The sequence below is a fragment of the Acinonyx jubatus genome, chromosome D3 (genome assembly GCF_027475565.1).
Source record: "Acinonyx jubatus isolate Ajub_Pintada_27869175 chromosome D3, VMU_Ajub_asm_v1.0, whole genome shotgun sequence".
Classification (NCBI taxonomy): domain Eukaryota; kingdom Metazoa; phylum Chordata; class Mammalia; order Carnivora; family Felidae; genus Acinonyx; species Acinonyx jubatus.
This window is the reverse complement of record NC_069392.1, coordinates 75,874,639-75,894,386: the sequence shown is the minus strand read 5'-3', so window position 1 is coordinate 75,894,386 and position 19,748 is coordinate 75,874,639. Positions and strand designations below refer to the sequence as shown.

General features: G+C 41.2%; 1 protein-coding gene and 1 pseudogene across 3 annotated transcripts in view; both read left to right on the top strand.

The window, feature by feature from the left end:
- Positions 1-2,665: 2,665 nt before the first annotated feature.
- LMAN1 (lectin, mannose binding 1) overlaps positions 2,666-19,748 on the top strand; it is a 34,145-nt gene continuing 17,062 nt past the window's right edge. For 2 of the 3 annotated variants that reach the window (XM_015076669.3, XM_015076668.3), the window contains exons 1-10: positions 2,667-2,947; positions 6,275-6,429; positions 6,511-6,618; positions 7,824-7,885; positions 8,993-9,092; positions 13,216-13,339; positions 15,191-15,249; positions 15,708-15,840; positions 17,487-17,680; positions 17,800-17,870. In XM_015076669.3, the coding sequence (XP_014932155.1) occupies positions 2,710-2,947; positions 6,275-6,429; positions 6,511-6,618; positions 7,824-7,885; positions 8,993-9,092; positions 13,216-13,339; positions 15,191-15,249; positions 15,708-15,840; positions 17,487-17,680; positions 17,800-17,870 (1,244 nt within the window). In that variant the 5' untranslated portion in view covers positions 2,667-2,709. Of the gene's footprint in view, positions 2,948-6,274; positions 6,430-6,510; positions 6,619-7,823; positions 7,886-8,992; positions 9,093-13,215; positions 13,340-15,190; positions 15,250-15,707; positions 15,841-17,486; positions 17,681-17,799; positions 17,871-19,748 lie in introns of all 3 variants that reach the window. The other variant, XM_015076670.3, reaches the window with a different exon arrangement.
- Positions 11,508-11,584, top strand: LOC113602375 (uncharacterized; annotated as a pseudogene).

The following is a 19,748-nucleotide window of genomic DNA, read 5'->3' as shown; positions in this document are numbered from 1 at the left end:
AAGATTAAATCTGAATTCTCTATTGAGGCTGTATGCTTACTACCTGGCCTTTAGGATAGTGGAGTACTCAGTTATGCTTAATGAGTGAATACAAATGAACACATGCATGAATGAATGATCACACATTGAAGGATCAAGCAGATAATATCCTCATGTTCATTACTCTTATCAAGTATGATTGATTTAAAGTCATTATGCGGCCCCCAAATTGGTTAAGCCATTAACGCAACTAACGAATTGTCACGTAACCTTAATTTTAACACTATATTTGCTACAACTAAGTGAAATTTTTTCCAGCGAGCTTAAATGAAAATGAGGGTCTATTATAAGGTCACTGGACTGTCTCATGGACATAGAAGGTTTTTTTTTTTTTCTTTTTTTTTATGGCCCATAGATTTTTTTATCCCCGACTTCAGACAACAAGAATGAATGTCACCGCTAAGGGGAATGTAGATGGATTTTAAAAAAAAATTCAAATTGATCACCAATTATGGAAAACACCACATTGATCCACAAGGCTACCTCAGTGAGTGGAAAGACCAGGAGGAAAAAACACTCCCAATCTGCTCCTAGTCTCTTCACTCATTTAAAAGCAAAACATCACCATAGGTTTGAAGTTTATTCTACTTTTGAGAGAGACACAGTGAGCGAGTGGGGGAGGGGCAGAGAGAGAATCGCAAGCAAGCTCAGCACTATCAGCACAGAGCCTGAGGCAGGGCTGGAACTCACAAACCGTGAGATCAAGATCTGAGCCGGAATCAAGAGTCAGCAGGCTGCATAACCAACTGAGCCACTCAGGTGCCCCTAGTCTTACCATAGGTTTTTTAAATGGGATAGTCCTATCAATCTTCTGTCATCTAAGATACTTTTTGCTCTCATAGAAGAGGCATACAACTAGACTCTGCTGGCTGGCTCTTACCAGGAAAGAGTTACAAAGAATCAGTTACCAAAGTGAGTTCATTTCTCAGCCTTGTGCTGGGCTCAGGAGGCTGGGGAGGGACTTCCCCAAGTTTGACTTAAAAATTGAAATTTCCTCAGGCATTGGAGAGTAGTGGATAATCCCTTCTTGTTGTATTTTACAAAACTTATATATTAAAAAAAAAAAAAACTTATAATATGGGATTGACCTTAATATAAAACATCATCCTATTGTAAACAAGCCTTCCCATTCCATGACTGATTTATAATTGGTGAAGCTTGAAGAAGGGCTTTTCACATGTTCAACATACTATTTAGGGAAGACAGGCAGACAGTTTGAGCAACAGTTCTATTTCTTATCAATGAAATAGCTAGGGCAAGGCCTTGATGTTAGATGAAAATACTGGGTTAATTTCCTCCTAAATGAGTAAATGTATGTTTATCACCCTGAATAGTGCCTGATACATGGTACACGTGAGCTATGATTATGTTAGGATTGCAGGTGACAAAACCCGGAAATAATAGCTTAAATGAGTGAGGGTCTTATCTCAGAAGACAGAAGTCTGGAATAGGCAGACTTGGGAGCTCAGGACAATCATTAAAGATAGGGGCCCTCCTGGCTTCTTGTGCCATCATTTTTAGCGGTCACAAGATGGCTGCTGCTCTCCAGACATTGCATACACATTTTAAGCAGGAAGAAGGACAAACAGGGAAAGGGACCCCCTTCATCTAGTGAGGTTTTTACCTTTTGATTTGGTAAGTGACTCCCTCAGACCTTTCATTAGATGCCCTGCAGGCTGGAGAAATGAGTATTTCAGCTGGATATATTGCCACCCTGAACAAAATGGTGTGTTAATAAGGACAGAAGGAGGAACGGATAGTGTGCAGGTATTTAGTAATATCCAGCCAGGCTATCATTACCTCAACTGAAAGCCAAACCTAAAGAAATACAAGGTGGAGGGCCTGTTGAGGTGGGATCAGGGGAGAAACCGGTAGTCTTAGGTTTTGAAGTTATTCGCTGTCAAGTTCTCTCTCTTGCTTCTTGTTTCTATTGTCCCACTCACGTTTCACTCCAGACACTAGTCACCTCTCGTCTAGGTGTTCTCTTTCAACAAGAACCTGCCCGTTTTTTCTCCTTTAAGACCATTACAGACACTTCCTACTTTCAATGGCAATATCCAAACTCCCTAGGTTAATATTCATGGCCCTAACACAGGCTGATGGAGCTCAGCGAGCTGGGACCATCATATTGGTACCTATGCCTTGTTTCTGGAAAGACGTGTTTCTGCAAAGTCCACCTAATGAAAACCAGCTACTGAACAATTGGTATCACATCAAAAAGAAAAAAAAAAAAAGACTTTTTTCTAGTACTGGAACGGTTTATTGTAGGCAGGGAAGACAGATGTGGGGAGTCCACAGGCGTTAGGGCTCGCGAATTCCACCTCTAACGTGTGTTAGGAGGCAGGAGAAAGCTTCTTGCAGGGAAGCGTGCGCGGTGCTCCGCCAACGCTCCCCGTCGCCTGGGAACGGAATGTAGGAGACCCTTTCCCGCCCGGGAGAGGACGGGCGGGGCGCGTAGACAGCACCGCCTCCAGGCCCCGCCCCCTCCCGCGGGGCCCCGCCCACAGATGCGCCGAGTCCTGCGGCCGCCGGGCTGGCGGAGGCCGGGGGCGGGGCTCACCTTTGCCCTCGGGGTCCCTCGGGCTCCGCCAATCAGCGAGCGCCCTGTTGGCCGTCCGTAGCTCCCGCGCCCCTCCTCCTCCCGCCGGCCTCCGCTTCCCAGAATCCAAGATGGCGGGATCCAGGCATAGGGGTCCCCAGGCCAGAGTTCGGTCTCTTTTCTGCGCCCTGCTGCTGTCGCTTAGTCGTTTCGCTGGGGGCGACGGCATGGGAGGCGACCCCGCGGCCGCTGGTGCCGCGGGCACCGCAGCCGCACTGCCACACCGCCGTTTCGAGTACAAATACAGCTTCAAGGGGCCGCACCTGGTGCAAAGCGACGGGACAGTGCCCTTCTGGGCCCACGCGGGGAGTAAGCCGGGAAAGAGGGCGGGGGGGCCAGGGTCCCCTCCTCGCCTTGCGTCTCCTCTTTACCCTCTCCCCGCTGCACTCCACTGGCGCGGTGGACCCTTCTCAGCAGCCCCTCCTGCCGGTCGGCTCTGGTCCGCAGGGTTCTCTTCGCCTGCCCCCTAAGGCTCCCCCCAACCCCATTCTGCCACCCCTCGTCCTCCTGTCCTCTTTTCCGTGATGTCGTCCGTTCTTTCCGTTCGGGGTAGAGGTGTTTTGTTACTTTCCTACACTTGCAGGTACTCCAACTCTCTTCTAAGCATCGCGTTTCACCCTGATGCCACGTCTCGCCGGGAACGTCCCGCAGCCCCACCCCCGGCCATCCCAACCTGAGACTTGTTCAGGCAGCTTCCCTCCCTCCTTTCCCGCTTCTCCTGGGCCTCCCCTGCTGTCTTTTCTCCGGTGTCAGCAATGGTGAATGCTCCAGTTGTACCCAGTACCTACTGACGCCTCCGGAGATGGCATACGTTAGTTTTAGAGTAGTTTTTGAGTCTTTTTTTTACGTCTGAGGACATTGTTATGTTACTGGAATACCTTGAATTTGCCTCATAGTGACTTGGTGTGGTCTTTGAGCTTTTCTCTCGTATTATGTAGCAAGAGTCACGCTCGTCCCTTTAGTAACAGGGATTTTTTTTTTCGTATTGATTGTTTCTGCACTTGACACTGGAGAATAACAGATGCAGCCTTTTAAGAGATATTTTTAGTTTTTTTGAAAATTGAAAGTAATCTGTGCTCCGAGTTTTATTCACTCTGTGTGTTTGTCACTGTTAGTAGATAAGAGAGCCTTGCTACACATTGACATATGTGGAAGAAAACGAATCTGTACTTTCTAGTGCTGATGTGTCACTGCTGACTAAGGAACCAGCCATAACACTTGGCATGCTGTAAGCTCTGTTCAGTGACCATCAGATGTACCCTTTGAACCAAGTGGCAGATGCCTTGATACGGGGTGAAAAGTCTGGCAGGTTGAGTTCCATCTTTATGTGTCATGAAACAATTATTTATAGAAGGTGTTTGTATGCTTTGTGTTAGGTTGTCCAGTGCTTGAAATAAAATATCCCATTTCTAGAAAGTAATGACTGAATTGGAAACACTGTTAGTAAGAGCCGTTTCACTGAAATTAATGTGTAAACTCAAAGGTATAAAATTTCAATTTGACTTAATGACCAAGTCATTAAGTATTTGAAGTGGAGTGCTGAGTATTTGTTAACTCAGCAGGTATTCACTGTGTGCCCACTCATCAAGGGTATATTGCTGGGCTTTTGTTAATCAAGGTGATATCAGTCCTAATATGTAAAGATGATGCGGATGTGCCAAACACAGGTTTTTGGAGTTTTTGTTTTTGTTTTGGAACGACGATAAAGTTTTCAGTAGTGGTGATGGATTTGTTCCCACTTTTTCACTTCTGCATCTGTCCCTTGCCTGCTTGTTCTGTCTTTGCCACCTAACGCCACATACATCAGCCAATTGGGAATGTTAACCAACTACTCAAATTAGTTACCTTGACTTTCTCTACAGTCTGTACTCAACCAAACTTGTCTGCTGCAAAAATGTCATAAAGAGTACCTGGGTGAATTAAAGTTGATGACTAGACTGAATGTGAAATAAGGGGATTAATATTTTAGTCATGATTTTCCTACATACTGACTCAAGGAATTCCTGCTGTGAATACTTCTTGTTTTCATTATCACTGTAATTTTTACAGTCTCACTGTCTTCTTAACTCCATTGATCATTTTTTCCCTTTTTCGTTTTACCCGGAGAGCCATTATTTAAAGCAGTTTTTTTTCAAATAGAGAAATTTAAGATTTAGTTTAAACATGGCCCATTACATTCATCCCCAAATGAAGGCCAAATCGACAGTGTTTCTTTTCTTAACTCTAATGTCCTTTTGTACTGTTAGCACACATCCTGGGTTCATAAGGGCACAAAAATGATCACGACAATTTGTAACCCTTTGTAGCTAGGTCTCAGAGCTCTTTCCCCTTCATTCTCTGATTTGATCATTTGTAAGCAAGGCAGGTGTTAGCTGCTTTATAGATGAAAAAAACCTGCTGTTCAGAAAGGTTAAGGTTCTTGGAAAAGGTTACATAGCTAGTGTCAGTAGAACAGAACACAAATCAAGGTCTTCTGATACTGTGGCCAGTACTCTTTCCATGATGTCTGCCCCCACCCTTTTATGCATTTGAAAGTCATGGTGACAGATAGTTACTGATCGCACTAAAATATCTCGACTTGTCTTTTTGTCAGTTTCTCCTAGCTGTAAAGACATACTACAGGTATTTCCAAGCATGGATGTCAGAACTGGTTAATATCTGAGAGGGTGTGTTAGAATTGTTTGAACTTAGGCCCGATAGGTGCTTTCATAATATCTAGTTCTATTAACAGGACTAGCTAACATTTATTGAAATACTTCTGTGCCCGTGAGGTTGTTAGAGAAATGGAGTAACTTTTGTACAAATAGCTAGCAAGTGGTGCAGCTGGGACTTGAGCCTAGCTTAGAGATGCAGACCACTGTTTTGGGGATCACAATTCTCTTTGAGAATCTGCTGTTGCTAAAAAACTGTTCATTGCCTTGAAATTCAATTGACCCTCTCCCTAGAAGAATGTATATATGCACAGAATTTTGCATATAACTTTTGGGGTGTTTCTGGAAGTGATTGAGCCCAGCCCCTTCATTTTACAGGTGAACATATGGTGAACCCAAGACAGTAAGAGAATTATTTGCTCAAAGTCACACAGCGGAACTGAGACTAGGAATAAGTCTTGATTCCTAGTGGTATGTTCCTTTCACACCGTTTGAGCATCCTACATTTGTAAATTGGTAAAATCCTTCGCAGTTAAAAAAAAAAAGTATGCAAATTTTTGAGGTACTTGGAAAAGAATATTATGGGAATCAAATAGTAGGTTTGCTTTTCAAGCCATAATTTCTTCCCTCCCGCCCCTTGAATTTTTAGTGTATGGTTCCAGCTTTAATCTTCCTTCCTTCCTTCCTTCCTTCCTTCCTTTCTTTCTTTCTTTCTTTCTTTCTTTCTTTCTTTCTTTCTTTCTTTCTTTCTTTCTTTCTCTTTCCAGTGGTATGTCACTGTTCAAAAGATGGCAAGGGAGCTGTTAGAAGCATCTAAAATTTTAAAGTTGAAACTGTCAATGTGTAATTTTTTCCTAACAAAATTTTTGTACAGCTTACTGCGTTAAAATTCGATCTCTATAGGTATATGGAACAGTTTGGTGATGGTTCATTGAGTTTTACCTAATTATAACTTAAAGCTTCCCTTCCCTGATTTTTGTTTTAGATGCTATTCCAAGTTCAGATCAAATTCGAATAGCACCCTCTTTAAAAAGCCAAAGAGGATCAGTGTGGACAAAGACAAAAGCAGCCTTTGAAAACTGGGAAGTTGAGGTGACATTTCGAGTGACTGGAAGAGGTCGAATTGGAGCTGATGGCCTGGTATGAGAATTTAACATCTAAAATGTGTATCAATGCATATACCACTAGCCTCTAAATGCCTCCTGTTATTTATATTTACAGGCAGTTTGGTATACAGAAAATCAAGGCTTGGAGGGTCCTGTGTTTGGATCAGCTGATATGTGGAATGGTGTTGGAATATTTTTCGATTCTTTTGACAACGACGGAAAGGTATGCTTGTTGTCGGACTGTTACCTGCTTGAGTGTACCTGCTAACAAAGTTAGGCTGTGAGGAATTAGTTTATTTAACACTTTTGTCAGGTTAGTAGTAGAGAACTCTCCAAACTATATTTTAAATTATGATGATTAGTCTTTATGTAGCCAGGAGTTTAGAAATTTAAAGCTATGAGTTCATGATTTGTTGTACATCAACTGGAGGTCATAATGGAGCTCTAACTCTGAGAACTTTGCAATGACCTCCCTCCCCAGCCCCCTGTGTATGCTTAGTAATTTTGATGGATAAGCATGGATCATTTAGACATAGGCAGTGAAACCAATAGTGTTTAGAAGACTTACAATTTATTTTCATGAAAATGTCCATGTGCATTACTACTACTAGCTCACATATTAATACTTTTTCATGTTAATACTTTCTCATATGTTAGTCACTTCACTTTTTGATCAATTTCTCTGATGCTGTCCTTAGGAGAGCCTAAAACAGTAAGAGCAAAGTCTACTTGTGAATTGAAAACATTAACTTATGTGTTAGCCGCCTTAAGATTGTTTCAGCTGGTAGTTTCTCTGCTGATTGTCAGAAGTCATTATTAGCACTTTTTTTTTTTTTAATTTTTTTTTTCAACGTTTATTTATTTTTGGGACAGAGAGAGACAGAGCATGAACGGGGGAGGGGCAGAGAGAGAGGGAGACACAGAATCGGAAACAGGCTCCAGGCTCTGAGCCATCAGCCCAGAGCCCGACGTGGGGCTCGACCTCCCGGACCGCGAGATCGTGACCTGGCTGAAGTCGGACGCTTAACCGACTGCGCCACCCAGGCGCCCCATTATTAGCACTTTTAAAGGAGAACTTTAATAACTTCTTGAATGCTGAGGTGTGTATAGTCCTCTGGCTAGTAAGCTCCCTTGGGTCCCACATTTCTCCCACGCTCACAGTGGTTCCCCACATCTGTGTTGTAGTTGATTATTCACACAGGGCACATCATCAGTCTTTCTTGAAGTGTTCAGTGACTCTGTTTTTGAATGATTAGAAGAGTTTACTAAAATTGTTCTAAATAAGTAGAAATCTTTCCTATTAATTATTTTAACATTTTGAGCCCTAGAATTTTTAGAGATGTAAGAGGCCTTATAGCACTTCTAGAATGATCTAGCATTCTTCGACCTAAGGATTCTTTAAAACAAATGCGTTCTTTTTGTTTTTAGAAAAATAATCCTGCTATAGTAATCATAGGCAACAATGGACAAATCCATTATGACCATCAAAAGTAAGTGTGTGCTTTATATATTATTTGATTTCAGCTCCTTTTTGAAAACCTTGGAAAATATACTGTTTCAAATCTGAACATTTTCCATCCAAGTACTAACCAGGCCCAACCCTGCTTAGCTTCTGAGATTGGGTGTGTTCAGGGTGGTATGGCCATAGACTGAATATTTTCCGGATGAAATAAGATTGTTCCTTTTCTTGATATATTTTGTAACTTGGTGGAAAGGTCTTATTTTAATTTGGTCCTGTTTTAAAGTTCATTCTATGGACCACCTCAGATTTCAAACATAAAAATGTGTTGTTTTATTCAACATAAAGTTAGGTAATATGTTGAAAGGTTTGTAAAAGGTTCCTGGTTCTCAGTAATGCCATTAGTCATGTTTCTTTCATCTTTATCTTTCGAAAATAAAGTTCAAAGTCTTGACCAGACTAGTGGCCAAGCAATTTATGCCACCTTATTCATTCTTCATGTTGCTGTATTTAAAGATTCTCAGCAGGCTACAAAACTTGTGTTTAGTATATTTATGCTGTGTATGAATTAGGTATGGACATTTTTTATTTTTACATGTTTGTTGTGGGAGGAATTACCTTTGAGCCAGTCAGTAAACTATAAGAAAAATTAACTTATCTGCACTTTTTTTTTTACTGTTTCCTACCTTAGTGATTTTTAATCCTCCTGGTTCATCATGACCACCCGTGGAGCTATTTAAAGTAGAGGGTGCCAAGGCCACTCCTTGTGAGTCTGCTTCAGTTCACTTGGGGGGGGGGGTCTAGGAATCGGCAGTTTTGAAAGCTCCACACATATTCGATTGGGCCGTAAAGGACTGTGGCTCTAGTCTCGCATGGGAGGGGTAACTTTCCTCTTAGGGTCAGCACATGGGAACACTGGCTTCTGACGCTCTCCATGGTTCCAACAGGAATCACGGGAAAAAAACTCGTGCCTTAACTTTGTGTCTTCTGAATAAATAACTTCAAGTATCCCAAGACTTTGTCATAACTTACTGTTGTTTTATCTCTCTGGACGTTGGTCATTTTAAATAGTGAGTTTTTAAATATCGGGAAGCTTTGTTATGTTTTTTTGTCTGTTTTCCTTTTCTTCATACTGTAGTGATGGCGCCAGTCAAGCTTTAGCGAGTTGCCAGAGGGACTTTCGTAATAAACCCTATCCTGTCCGGGCAAAGATCACATATTACCAGAAAACACTGACGGTACGTAGCATGCACTTGGAGATAATCGAATGGACAGTATTCCAGCGTGACCTTTCAGGTTGAATCTTTGGTAGAAATCAAAGGCATGTAAATTTGGATATTGTTTATACACTCAGAGTCACTGTGAGAGGGCGGAAGTGGCTTCAAAGTTCGGTGTAAGTGGCGACGTGTTGTAAAACCTTGCCAGTGGGTTTGCCGTCAGTATATGCTTAAGCATCCGACTTACTGTGTCTCACACATCATATACATACGCAAGCCAGCAAGATAGAAATATGAGTAAGATAAAGGTCATTTTCTTCAAAGAGCATTTAGTCTAGTGGAGTGGAGACACTTCTGTAACATTGCTTACACTATGTGACACGTGCTGCAACACGCATGCCATTAAGTAATCAAGGGCATAGACTCTTCCAAACTGCCGGGTGGGAGCGGGGAGGGTCAGGAATAGTTGCTCAGAGTTGAGCTGCACCCGGAAGGGGAAATAGAAATTTCCTAAACGGGGTGCATATACCAGGCAGAGAAAACAGGCACAGGGACTCTTGAAAGATTTGGGAAAGGCACGTAATTTGGCTGGAGGATAGAGGAGACTGTGGGAAGTGGGGTTGAAATGGCGGCGGTAGCCCGTCTTGTAGGCCTCAGGTGGTTTGTCCTGTAGGCAACTGTTTCAAGTTCTAAGCAGGAAAGTGAAATGATTAGATTTGCAGTTTGGGAAGATGACTTAGGCGGCTGTGTTCTTTAATGGTATCTGTGAAAGGAGACCCCGACTCTTAGGGGCCACTCCCTGTGCTCGGTCCTTTCCGTGCAGTTTCCCACTTATTCTTTCCAGCAACCCTGTGGGGTAGGTATCCCCATCTCATACACGGGGCAATCGAATATGGGAAATTTTAAGTAACTTAGAGTCATACTTAGTAAGTAACACAACTGTGATATGAACCGAGTGCTCTCTTAGTGTAAGACTCCACTTATGGTCTGAACCGAGGGAGAGGGAAGAAGAGAGGGGAAGCGATTAGGAGGGAGAGACCGCAGGACTTAATACTAGTTTGCTTGGGGGTGGGAGGCTCTGGTGAGTCAAAGCTAGTTCCCGGATTTCTGGCCAGTTGTACAACTAAGCCGAGAAGCACCTTGTTTGCGTTTGAGTGAGGAGTGGAAGACAGAGGGGTGGTGAGAGTTTAGCTGTAGACACATTGAGTCCAGGGTACTATTTAAAGTGGACATAGCTAGTTAGCAGTTCCATAGTTCCATGATTACTAATATCGTGTGAACTTTGCTTGATAAAGGTGTCATCAATACCTGGTTATAGCATACTTGTAAATAAAGAAAAAAATCCGGCTTTAATTTTGCTTTCTCCTAAATCATGAGCTAGGCTTGCACAGGCTGTTCTTTGGAGAACTTTGTATTGGCTCAGTCTTAAATTCCAGACTAGTTTAGAGATCTCAGAGCAGATGAGGTGTCCGGTCTGTCACGATGGACTTGGACCTGAGTTCCACTGTAATTGTTACACATCCGGTACAGTTTCATTAGGGCCATCAGTAAGTCGTGCTCACCTTCATGTGGCACGACCCAGCCACCAACCTGGGGGGGGGGGGGGCAGACCCACACTTTAGTTCACAGATTGCCCCAGGAGGCTGCCCACAGACACAGTGCACCGAACCCCACCGACAGTACCCAAAATCGTCCTACAAAACGTCCTCCCGAGAGAGTTCCACATTCAGAAGAGATTGGGCACGACTGTGCATATTAGCTCATTAAAGCACATTCTAGGAAGTCTTGAAACAAACTGTGAGTAAACTCTACGTTCTTCAGAATTACTTGTTCACCTAACATCCGTGAATGTCTGTAGAGCTAGTGCTGTGAAGAATACATCTGAGAGAGACTTGGCAAGGCACGTGACTGATTGAACGGTCCTAGCCTTTATGTTTGCTCAGTCTCTTCTCTCTTCCTGTAATGCACTCCCTCTTCTCTCTATGTGGCAGAGTCGTGCTCCTTGAACACGCTAGGTCACATCCCTGTTCCATCATTATCAGGTAATGATAAAGATAATAATAATGACAATAAATATATGGTAATAAATGATAATAAATAATAAAGATAATAAAGATAATGATCTTTCTCCCCAAAACTCTGGTTTTTTTTTTTTCTAGTGCGTATGTGGCCTTTAAAGTATGTTGTCTTGAATTACTAGTCAACTGTGGTCTGTATGTCTTTTTTCTCATCAATATGATTGTAAATTTGCCAGTACAGACATTATACCCTGTATTCTTTATAGTCCCTCATGTTTTGCTCCTTTTAGTAACTCAGGGAATGTTTATTGAATTGGTACTTATCCATTTATCTTGTCCCACTTGTTTGAACTTCAGAGGGAAAAACAGTAGGGAGCAAGAAATGTTGTTAGTGGAGGAACATAGTCAAAACAAGTACAGGTTTGTGCAGCGGCAATACCGTAGCCGATGAGGTTTATCCGAGGCACAATTATTGCCCATTGAAAACTAAGTACGGCTAGTGTAGTAGTTAACAGTGGGTTGAAACTGTAAGATGAATAAAGCATATGAATGGTACCTGTATAGTCACAGACCTGACGTTCCTCCAAACTCATAGTACGATGAGTTTATTATTCTCTCTCTCTTTTTTTTTTTTTTTAAAGAAATAGTACTAGACAATAAAGACTCCTAATGGATTTTCAGGTTGTTGAGGTTCAAGGAAAAAATATTGAAGAGTTGAAAGTTTTTAGGATTAGAACTAGAATGTGATTAACTAACACCTTTGTTTTCTTTATCTCTCAAAGACAAATGTCTTACCGGGTCTTGATTCCGATTTAAAACACTGTAGAGGAGCGCTGTTTGCAAATGGTGGAAACTGAAATGGCGTTACTGATCGGGGGGGACAGAATATTACTATTAGTCAACTATAGACGGCAGGTGGTTTTGAAAAATTGGTAGGAGTTGACGTTTCCATTCTATATGATATAGGATTTGCCTTCCATATTGACAAGTGTCTTCCTTTCTTGCTAAAAAATGTGGGCAGAACACTCTAACATTTTACCTGTGTAACTAAATCTTCACTGTCACAAGTGATGCTGGCCTCTGGCAGTAATAATAGAAGTGCCCCATGCTAGTACGACATCTCTCTTCCTCCTCCTTCCGCTCTCAGCCCCTCTTACGTTGGGTTGCTGGGAGTGAAAGGCTCGGCCACTGCTTGATTGGGATCAGGAGATCAGTATCTGTGTGTCAGCTGGGTTCTTCGCTTTCTTGGGATTCCAAGATTCTTTGAAGACATTTTGGGTTATTACTTCCAAAATAGCTTCTGCACAGGGACGTCTGAGTGACTCAGTTGGTTAAGTGTCCAACTCTTAATTTCAGCTCAGGTCATGATCTCACAGTTTGTGGGTTCAAGCCCCATGTTGGGCTCTGTGCTGAGGATTGTCAGCTTGGAGCCTGCTGGGGATTGTCTCTCTCTCTCTCTCTCTCTCTCTCTCTCTCTGCCCCGCCCCCACCTGCATTCATTCTCTCTCTCTTTCAAAAATAAATAAACTTAAAAAAATACATTCTGCAAAATAGAAACTTAGGCGTCCTTGTAGTTTTTTCATTTGCTGCCTTTTTGTCAGTACAACTTCTGTCACTTCTGGTGTCTCTGCTAACTTATGACTCTCCAGTCACACCCCCCTCCCCAGTTTAATGAAGAGAAGCTCATGACTTGCTAAGTGAATCTATTTAATTCTCAACCAGCTGTAGTAAAAATTGTAAATTCCTCCTATTCGTTTTGGCTCTGTCACTGGGGTTTCAGAGTAAGTCTGATCCCTCTTCTGTACGAACCGTTCAAAGAAAGTAGTCATGCTTCCCTAAGTCTTCTATTTCAGTAAGTTTTTCGTGGAATGTTACCAAATATTTCTCTTTAAACCTTTGACACATAGTAGAGTTAGAATAAAGTGAAGTGTCTTGTATAATGATTCTAAGTAAGTGAGGTTAGTTAATGGACAGCAGATGACCCTTTTTAGTAGTGAGAGAAAACTGGTAGCTTTTTGACAGTTGGTTATTAGACCAAATATAAGACAGTTAGTCACACATTGACTATTTGACATTCATTTTACAATGCCTGTTATAAAAGCTATAGCTGTAGTCTCTCTTTTTAGGTGATGGTCAATAATGGCTTCACACCAGATAAAAATGATTATGAATTTTGCGCCAAAGTGGATAATATGGTTATCCCTCCTCAAGGACATTTTGGAATATCTGCTGCAACTGGAGGGCTCGCAGGTAACTCTTGCCGTCTTCTAGTGTTGAAAGTTTGTGAATTGAGTTTCCTTGGGAATAGTGTGCTGTAGAGACACGCGGACTCGTGTCCTTTCAGCCTTTTAAGACTGGCTGTGACCTTTATGTGGGCCGCGGAGCCGGGGTCCCGCTCCCACTCTGTAGGTGTACAGCTGGCTGGGGCTGCATCCAGGGAGGTACGGAGACCATCAGTTTTATAGTGAGGGAGACGTGCTTAAAGCCAGGCCTGTAAAAGGTTCATTGTCAAGTGGTTTACGATCCTGAAAGTTGTCCTGGCACATTTAAGTGAATTTGGTAGCCTGAGGAAATATTGGGGACTAAACTTTCATCAAGGTATATTTATCACTTTTACCACTTTTTTCCCCTACATTTTGGTGATAAATGAACTTCTTATTTGACATTAATACCATCTTGTGTTCACATGGTACATTGTATGATTTTCTATTATTTTCAAATATATGATTGTTCCTCTCCTCATCACAGGGAAGGAGGGAGTGGATAGATTGTATTTACTCTGTTTTTACTTAAGTTTGCCAAACCTTGGATTAAAGGACATTATAAATATACATGGCCAGTAATGGCCAGACCAAGGCAAGACTTGGTTTGGATTTCTGACTCCTGTGTCCAGTGCTGTATCACACTGTACATCTTCTCCCCAAATGATGTAACTTACACCACGGTGGTACGATATTCTCTTTAATCTGGCTGCATATCGAGATCTCCGTAATAATGGCAGAAAGCATAGAGGTTGCCAGTTGAAATTAATTGCTCTTGCTTTGTGGACGTGACTGGTATCCTAGCCAGGATTGGTAATTTAGGTCAACGTTACGAGGTATGATCTGCTAAGTCCCTGTTTTCAGCTTACACAGCCCGAGATTAATTTGATTTTTAAAATACGATTTTAGATAGAGTAAAATTGTTAATATCTGCTATGTGAGGGAAACACATATGAGTGATATTTAGATAGAGTGATCATATTATCTAAATTGGAAAGCTCTGAGAGTAAAAGAAGGTGCTATTATAGTAATGCCAGGACAACATGGATAAATCAGGGCTGTCCTAGTAGGCCAGGACAAAGCAGTGTCAAGTTGGTAACAAGAAAGTGAGGCGAGAAGTGGTAAGTACCGTAGGAAGGGTTCAGTGACAGCTATGGAAATACACGAAGGACAGAAATTAGTATCATTTGACTGGGGCACAGCCTGTGAAGGAGATTTGTGGGAAAATATGGGAGGATCTTAGTGCCAGTTTTAGGAGTTTGGGCTTGTTTTGACCCTTCGTTCGTTTGTGCATTCCCTTATCCCTTATTCATTATGATCCTTTATCCCCTTATTTTATCTTTTCTAATGTTTATTTTTATTTTGAGAGAGAGAGAGAGAGACCGAGTATGAGTGGGGGAGGGGCAGAGAGCGAAGGAGACACAGAATCTGAAGTAGGCTCCAGGCTCCGCGCTGTCAGCACAGAGCCTGATATGGAGCTTGAGCCCATGAACTGTGAGATCATGACCTGAGCTGAAGTCACTTAACCGACTGAGCCACCCAGGCACCCCTCTCCCCTTGTTTATTAAACGTGTTATTTATTAAGCAATGTTAAATATTCTAGTTTAGAATAAAAAAACGTGAATTTTAGTTTATTTCTGATGTAAATCTTTTTGGTGAATTTTTATCTCTAAGCTCATAGAGCACCATTGCCTTTACCAGATTAGAGCTAATATTTGTTATTTTTCATACTGATTATTTTTAAAGCAATAGCTCTCTCTAAGGTAACTTCACAGCCATAAAAATAATCTGTTATGGAACTTTCTCATTGTTTTTTGTTTCTGTTTTTTTTAATTTGTAGATGACCACGATGTCCTTTCTTTCCTGACTTTCCAATTGACTGAGCCTGGGAAAGAGCCGGTAAGTATAATTTTCTCAAAAAGTTTATTTTTGCTTTATTGGTAGCTCCTTGTAGCTGAAAACGGGAAGCCCAGCTTAGGTTTGGGTCTTCCTCCTGCCTGTTACTGTCATTTGACCTTGTAAACGTTACTCAACTTCCGTTACCACCCCTTTTCTTCCTAGTAAAACTGAGACATTTGTACCGGTCACCTTATGGTGTCGTGAGCATTAAATCAGACCATTGGACTGCTGGCAGGCACGCGGTAAATGGAAGTGCCTAGCATTATCGTTCTGTTGTAATTATTAGTAGCAAGAGTCAGTGGGCTATGACCTAAATAAGAAATGACATTTTTACGTTAGCCTTTCAGCTAGTGGTAGAGTAGTTGAAATGAAGGGCAGAAAAGTATATGGAGGTTTAGTATTTTCTTACCCTTCTAATTTTTTTTTTTTTTTTTTTATGATTCTAAATTCCAAAAAAGCCTACACCAGATAAAGAAATTTCAGAAAAAGAAAAAGAAAAGTATCAGGAGGAATTTGAGCACTTTCAACAAGAGTTGGATAAAAAAAAGGAGGAATTCCAGAAGGGCCACCCTGACCTTCAAGGGCATCCTGGTGAGTTGGAGAAAGCTATGCTCAGAACCGCACAGGGCTTGTGGCGCATGCGTGCATCTCATCGTTGAGCTCTTGTCTGGCACGTCCAAATAGTTTCCGGAAGCAGTATATGAGCGCATCTTCTGCCATCACGAGGCTTGGAGGTTGACGTTCCCACCAGTAAGAGTGTGGCTTAGGAGAGCGTGCAGTGGGGGATACCAGGCGATGTGGACGGACGGCGATCCACCGCGGGTCAGGGTCTGTGAGGACAGGGGTTCTGTTTGTGTGCTTACTGCTCTGCCCCCTAAACCTAAAAAAAAAGAGCCCCATTGCCGACCTGGTAGTTGAGACTCAGTAAATATTTATGGGATGAAATCATCTAAGGTGTATGTCTTTCATTTTTGAGTGGCACACAGTACCTTATTAATAAAGGGATACCACTGGAAAAATGTCAGAAGGCTTGTGGAAGTAATGAGAAGTGATTCTCTGGCTCTCCTTCCCGTATACTACTTGACAGAACTCTGGACTTTGAAATTGGCGAATTTTAAAATAATTAGTTTTAAGCCAGTGTAAGTAAGAACTCGAGTGTGCTAGCTGTCAAAAACAAAACATGAGAAGTCCAAATAGAGTGGCTTTAGAGTATCTGCTAGCTTTTATTTGGATTGTTCCCACCAGCACAGATGATCAAAGCCGTATAATAAAGCTCACAGCTAGCTTTTGTACTCCAGATAGCATGTGATTCTCTAAATCCTCTAAATAATATGAATCAGACTTCATGCAGGTAAAAATGAAAGGTAAATTTAATTCTTTTCTTGGATTTGTTTTAAGGATTACATATGGTTTGTGACTGTGTCCTGAAGCTTATTGTAATAAGTGTTCAAATGAAGTAATCTTATTTTCAGCATAGGTATGAAAGGAAAATGTGCTGTTCTCAACTCCATTTTTTAATTAATTACATAAGTAATAATTTAAAAATAATTTTAATGCACAGATTTTAAGAGCGTAGTTTGATGAATTTTGACAAACGTATACCTGTGTAACTGTCACTCAGATCAGCACGTAGAATATTTTTCTCACCCCGAGAACTTCCTTCGTGCCTCTTTCAAGCCAGCGCCCTCTTCACAGAGGCAAAACCACTGTTCTGATATCCGTTAACGTAGATGAGTTTTACCCTTTCATATAAGTAGAATTATACAGTATATTTGAAAGAATTATTTTTAGGTGAAAAATCAGAACTAATTTATAGTGAGTATTCAACCAGCAGAGATGGCAAAAAACAAATAATAATTTTGTCCTGATTGAATTGACGATCTTGCATGTTTACTGTTGGGGAGGTCATACCACTGGAGTACAACATAGTGGTGACGTATATGTTTTTTTATTACTATTATTTATTTTAGAGAGAGAGATGGAAGCAGGGGGGAGTGATAGAGGGAGAGAATCTCAAACAGCCTCCATGCTCAGTGCAGAGCCTGACACGTGGCTCGATCCCACAACCCTGGGATCGTGCAGTACCTGAGCCAAAATCATGAGTCGGACGCTCAACCGACTGAACCACCCAGGCACCCCTAATTTTATTATATATTGATACTTTAGTAACTTACGGTATTTCAAAAACTACATGTGTTGGTGAGTTTAATAATTTTAAGTTGCAATTTCCATTTCAGCAGATGAAATATTTGAGAGCGTAGGAGATCGTGAGCTGAGACAAATCTTTGAAGGACAGAATCGTATCCATCTTGAAATCAAGCAACTGAACCGACAATTAGATATGATTCTTGATGAACAGAGAAGATATGTCTCTTCCTTGACCGAGGAGATCTCTAAAAGAGGAGCAGGAATCCCAGGGCAGCATGGACAGGTAAGCTTTCCAAATGTACGTATGAGCCGTAGGTGGCCTCTCATGGAGAAGTAGAAAAGAAAGGTTGCTTGCTATGCAGTGTGTTTGTACAGAAGTGGATTCTTTTGTTTTCCCTCCAGATCACTCAGCAAGAGATGGATACTGTTGTGAACACTCAGCATGAGATTCTGAGACAAGTAAATGAAATGAAGTAAGTCAACAAAAGTAATCGCCGAGTGTTAAGTGATAAATTTATCCAAAATTCATGACTTCTCTCTGTATATATGCAAGCACATTATTATTGTAAGAATTCTGCGTGGGGATCAGAATCATGGTTTAGATTTTTTTTTTTAATTTTCTTTAACATTTATTTACTATTGAGAGACAGAGAAACACAAAGCATGAGCAGGGGAGGGGCAGAGAGAGGGGGAGACACAGAATCTAAAGCAGGCTCCAGGCTCTGAGCTGTCAGCACAGAGCCCGACTCGGGGCTTGAACTCACGGACCATGAGATCATGACCTGAGCCAAAGTCAGTCGCATAACCAACTGAGCCACCCAGGTGCCCATAGATTTTTTTTTTTTTTTTTTTGATTCATTTTGAAATAGGGGAATGTAAAGTACAAGAACTTTGATATTTAAAAGCTACCAACATCCCTAAATTTTCAAATTGTTCTAAGGCAGAAAAGAAAAAAATGCTTTAGTACTTTTGTGCTTTGTGCCAAAGTGAACACCAGAAAAATTGCTTTAGCAACTTACAAGAAAATATGTTTGTCACAGCTACTTGACAGCCAGGAATATTCATACATTTCTAAAATAACAAGAATATATGTAATGTATAGCAATTCTATGAAAAAATGCTAGAAGAGTAAACATAGTATTGTAGGGCGACAATACAAACATACCTCATGCAGGAACTTTTTGATAGAATAAAAACCATATGGAAGGAAATATGCTGTATGTGACTACCTCTCTTTCACTCCATCTTGTACCCTGAGAGTTGTACCCAACAAAGAGTTGGAGCAGAGAGGAGGTACTGTGTCTGTGGAACTTTGATAAGTTTCTAAAAAGTATTCACTTAGGCAGATAATTAACAGCTTTTGATGCCTAATGTAGAGAAACAGCCAAAATGTTACATTTCTTAAGCTAACACTTCAGAGCACTACCGGGACCAATACAACCCTTGACAAACAAGAATGTCGAGGTGAGTTCTTTAGCCCTGGAAAACTAAACAGTATTAGGTTAAACAGGTGATAATATCTACACCTAGAGATTAGAGGCAACCCAGCTTATAACTGCAAACTGGTACTTCTTTCCCTTGTGCTATTTGGCATTTTAAAAAATCTTTAAGTTGCGAACTCATGATTAAAATATTTATGACTCTAAACGAATAGTTAAATTCTTTCAGAAATAGACTGGATCATGTGGCATTATTTTTAAAAGTCTTTAGTTTCATATAATTTTAGACTTTGAACATTGCAAAAATAGTATAATTTCCATATATCCCTCACGCACCTTCCCCTAATGTTGACACCTTACATAACCATAGCACAGTCAGAACTAAGAAATTAACATTGGTACAGTACTGTTAACTAATGATCTTACTCAGATTTTGCCTGTTTTCCATGAATGCCTTTTTTCTGTTCCAGGATCCTATCCAGCAACACACATTGCGTTTAGTTATTTCCCTTTAGACTTCGGCAGTCTGAGATAGTCCTTCCTTCCTGGTCTTTCATGCCCATGACAGTTTCTGCAGTGAGCGCTTTTTTGGTCCACTGCCTCTCAGTTTGGGTTTGTCTGGTGTTTACTCACGATTGGATGGAGGTTCTGCACTTTTGAGAAGAATGCAACATCGTATCATGTTCATGATGTCAGTATGTCTCGCTCCTGTTGACATTGGCTGTGATCACTTGATTATGGTGGTTTCTTCCTGCTTTCTCTACTTTAAAGTTACTGTTTTTCCCTTGGTGATTAATTATATTTCAGAAAAGATACTTTGAGACTATGTAAGTTTGTGATGTCCTGTTTTAGTTTAAACTTTTGCTTGCTAATTGTAGCCTCCTTTGATGTTGTGCCTGAAACAAGAATGAG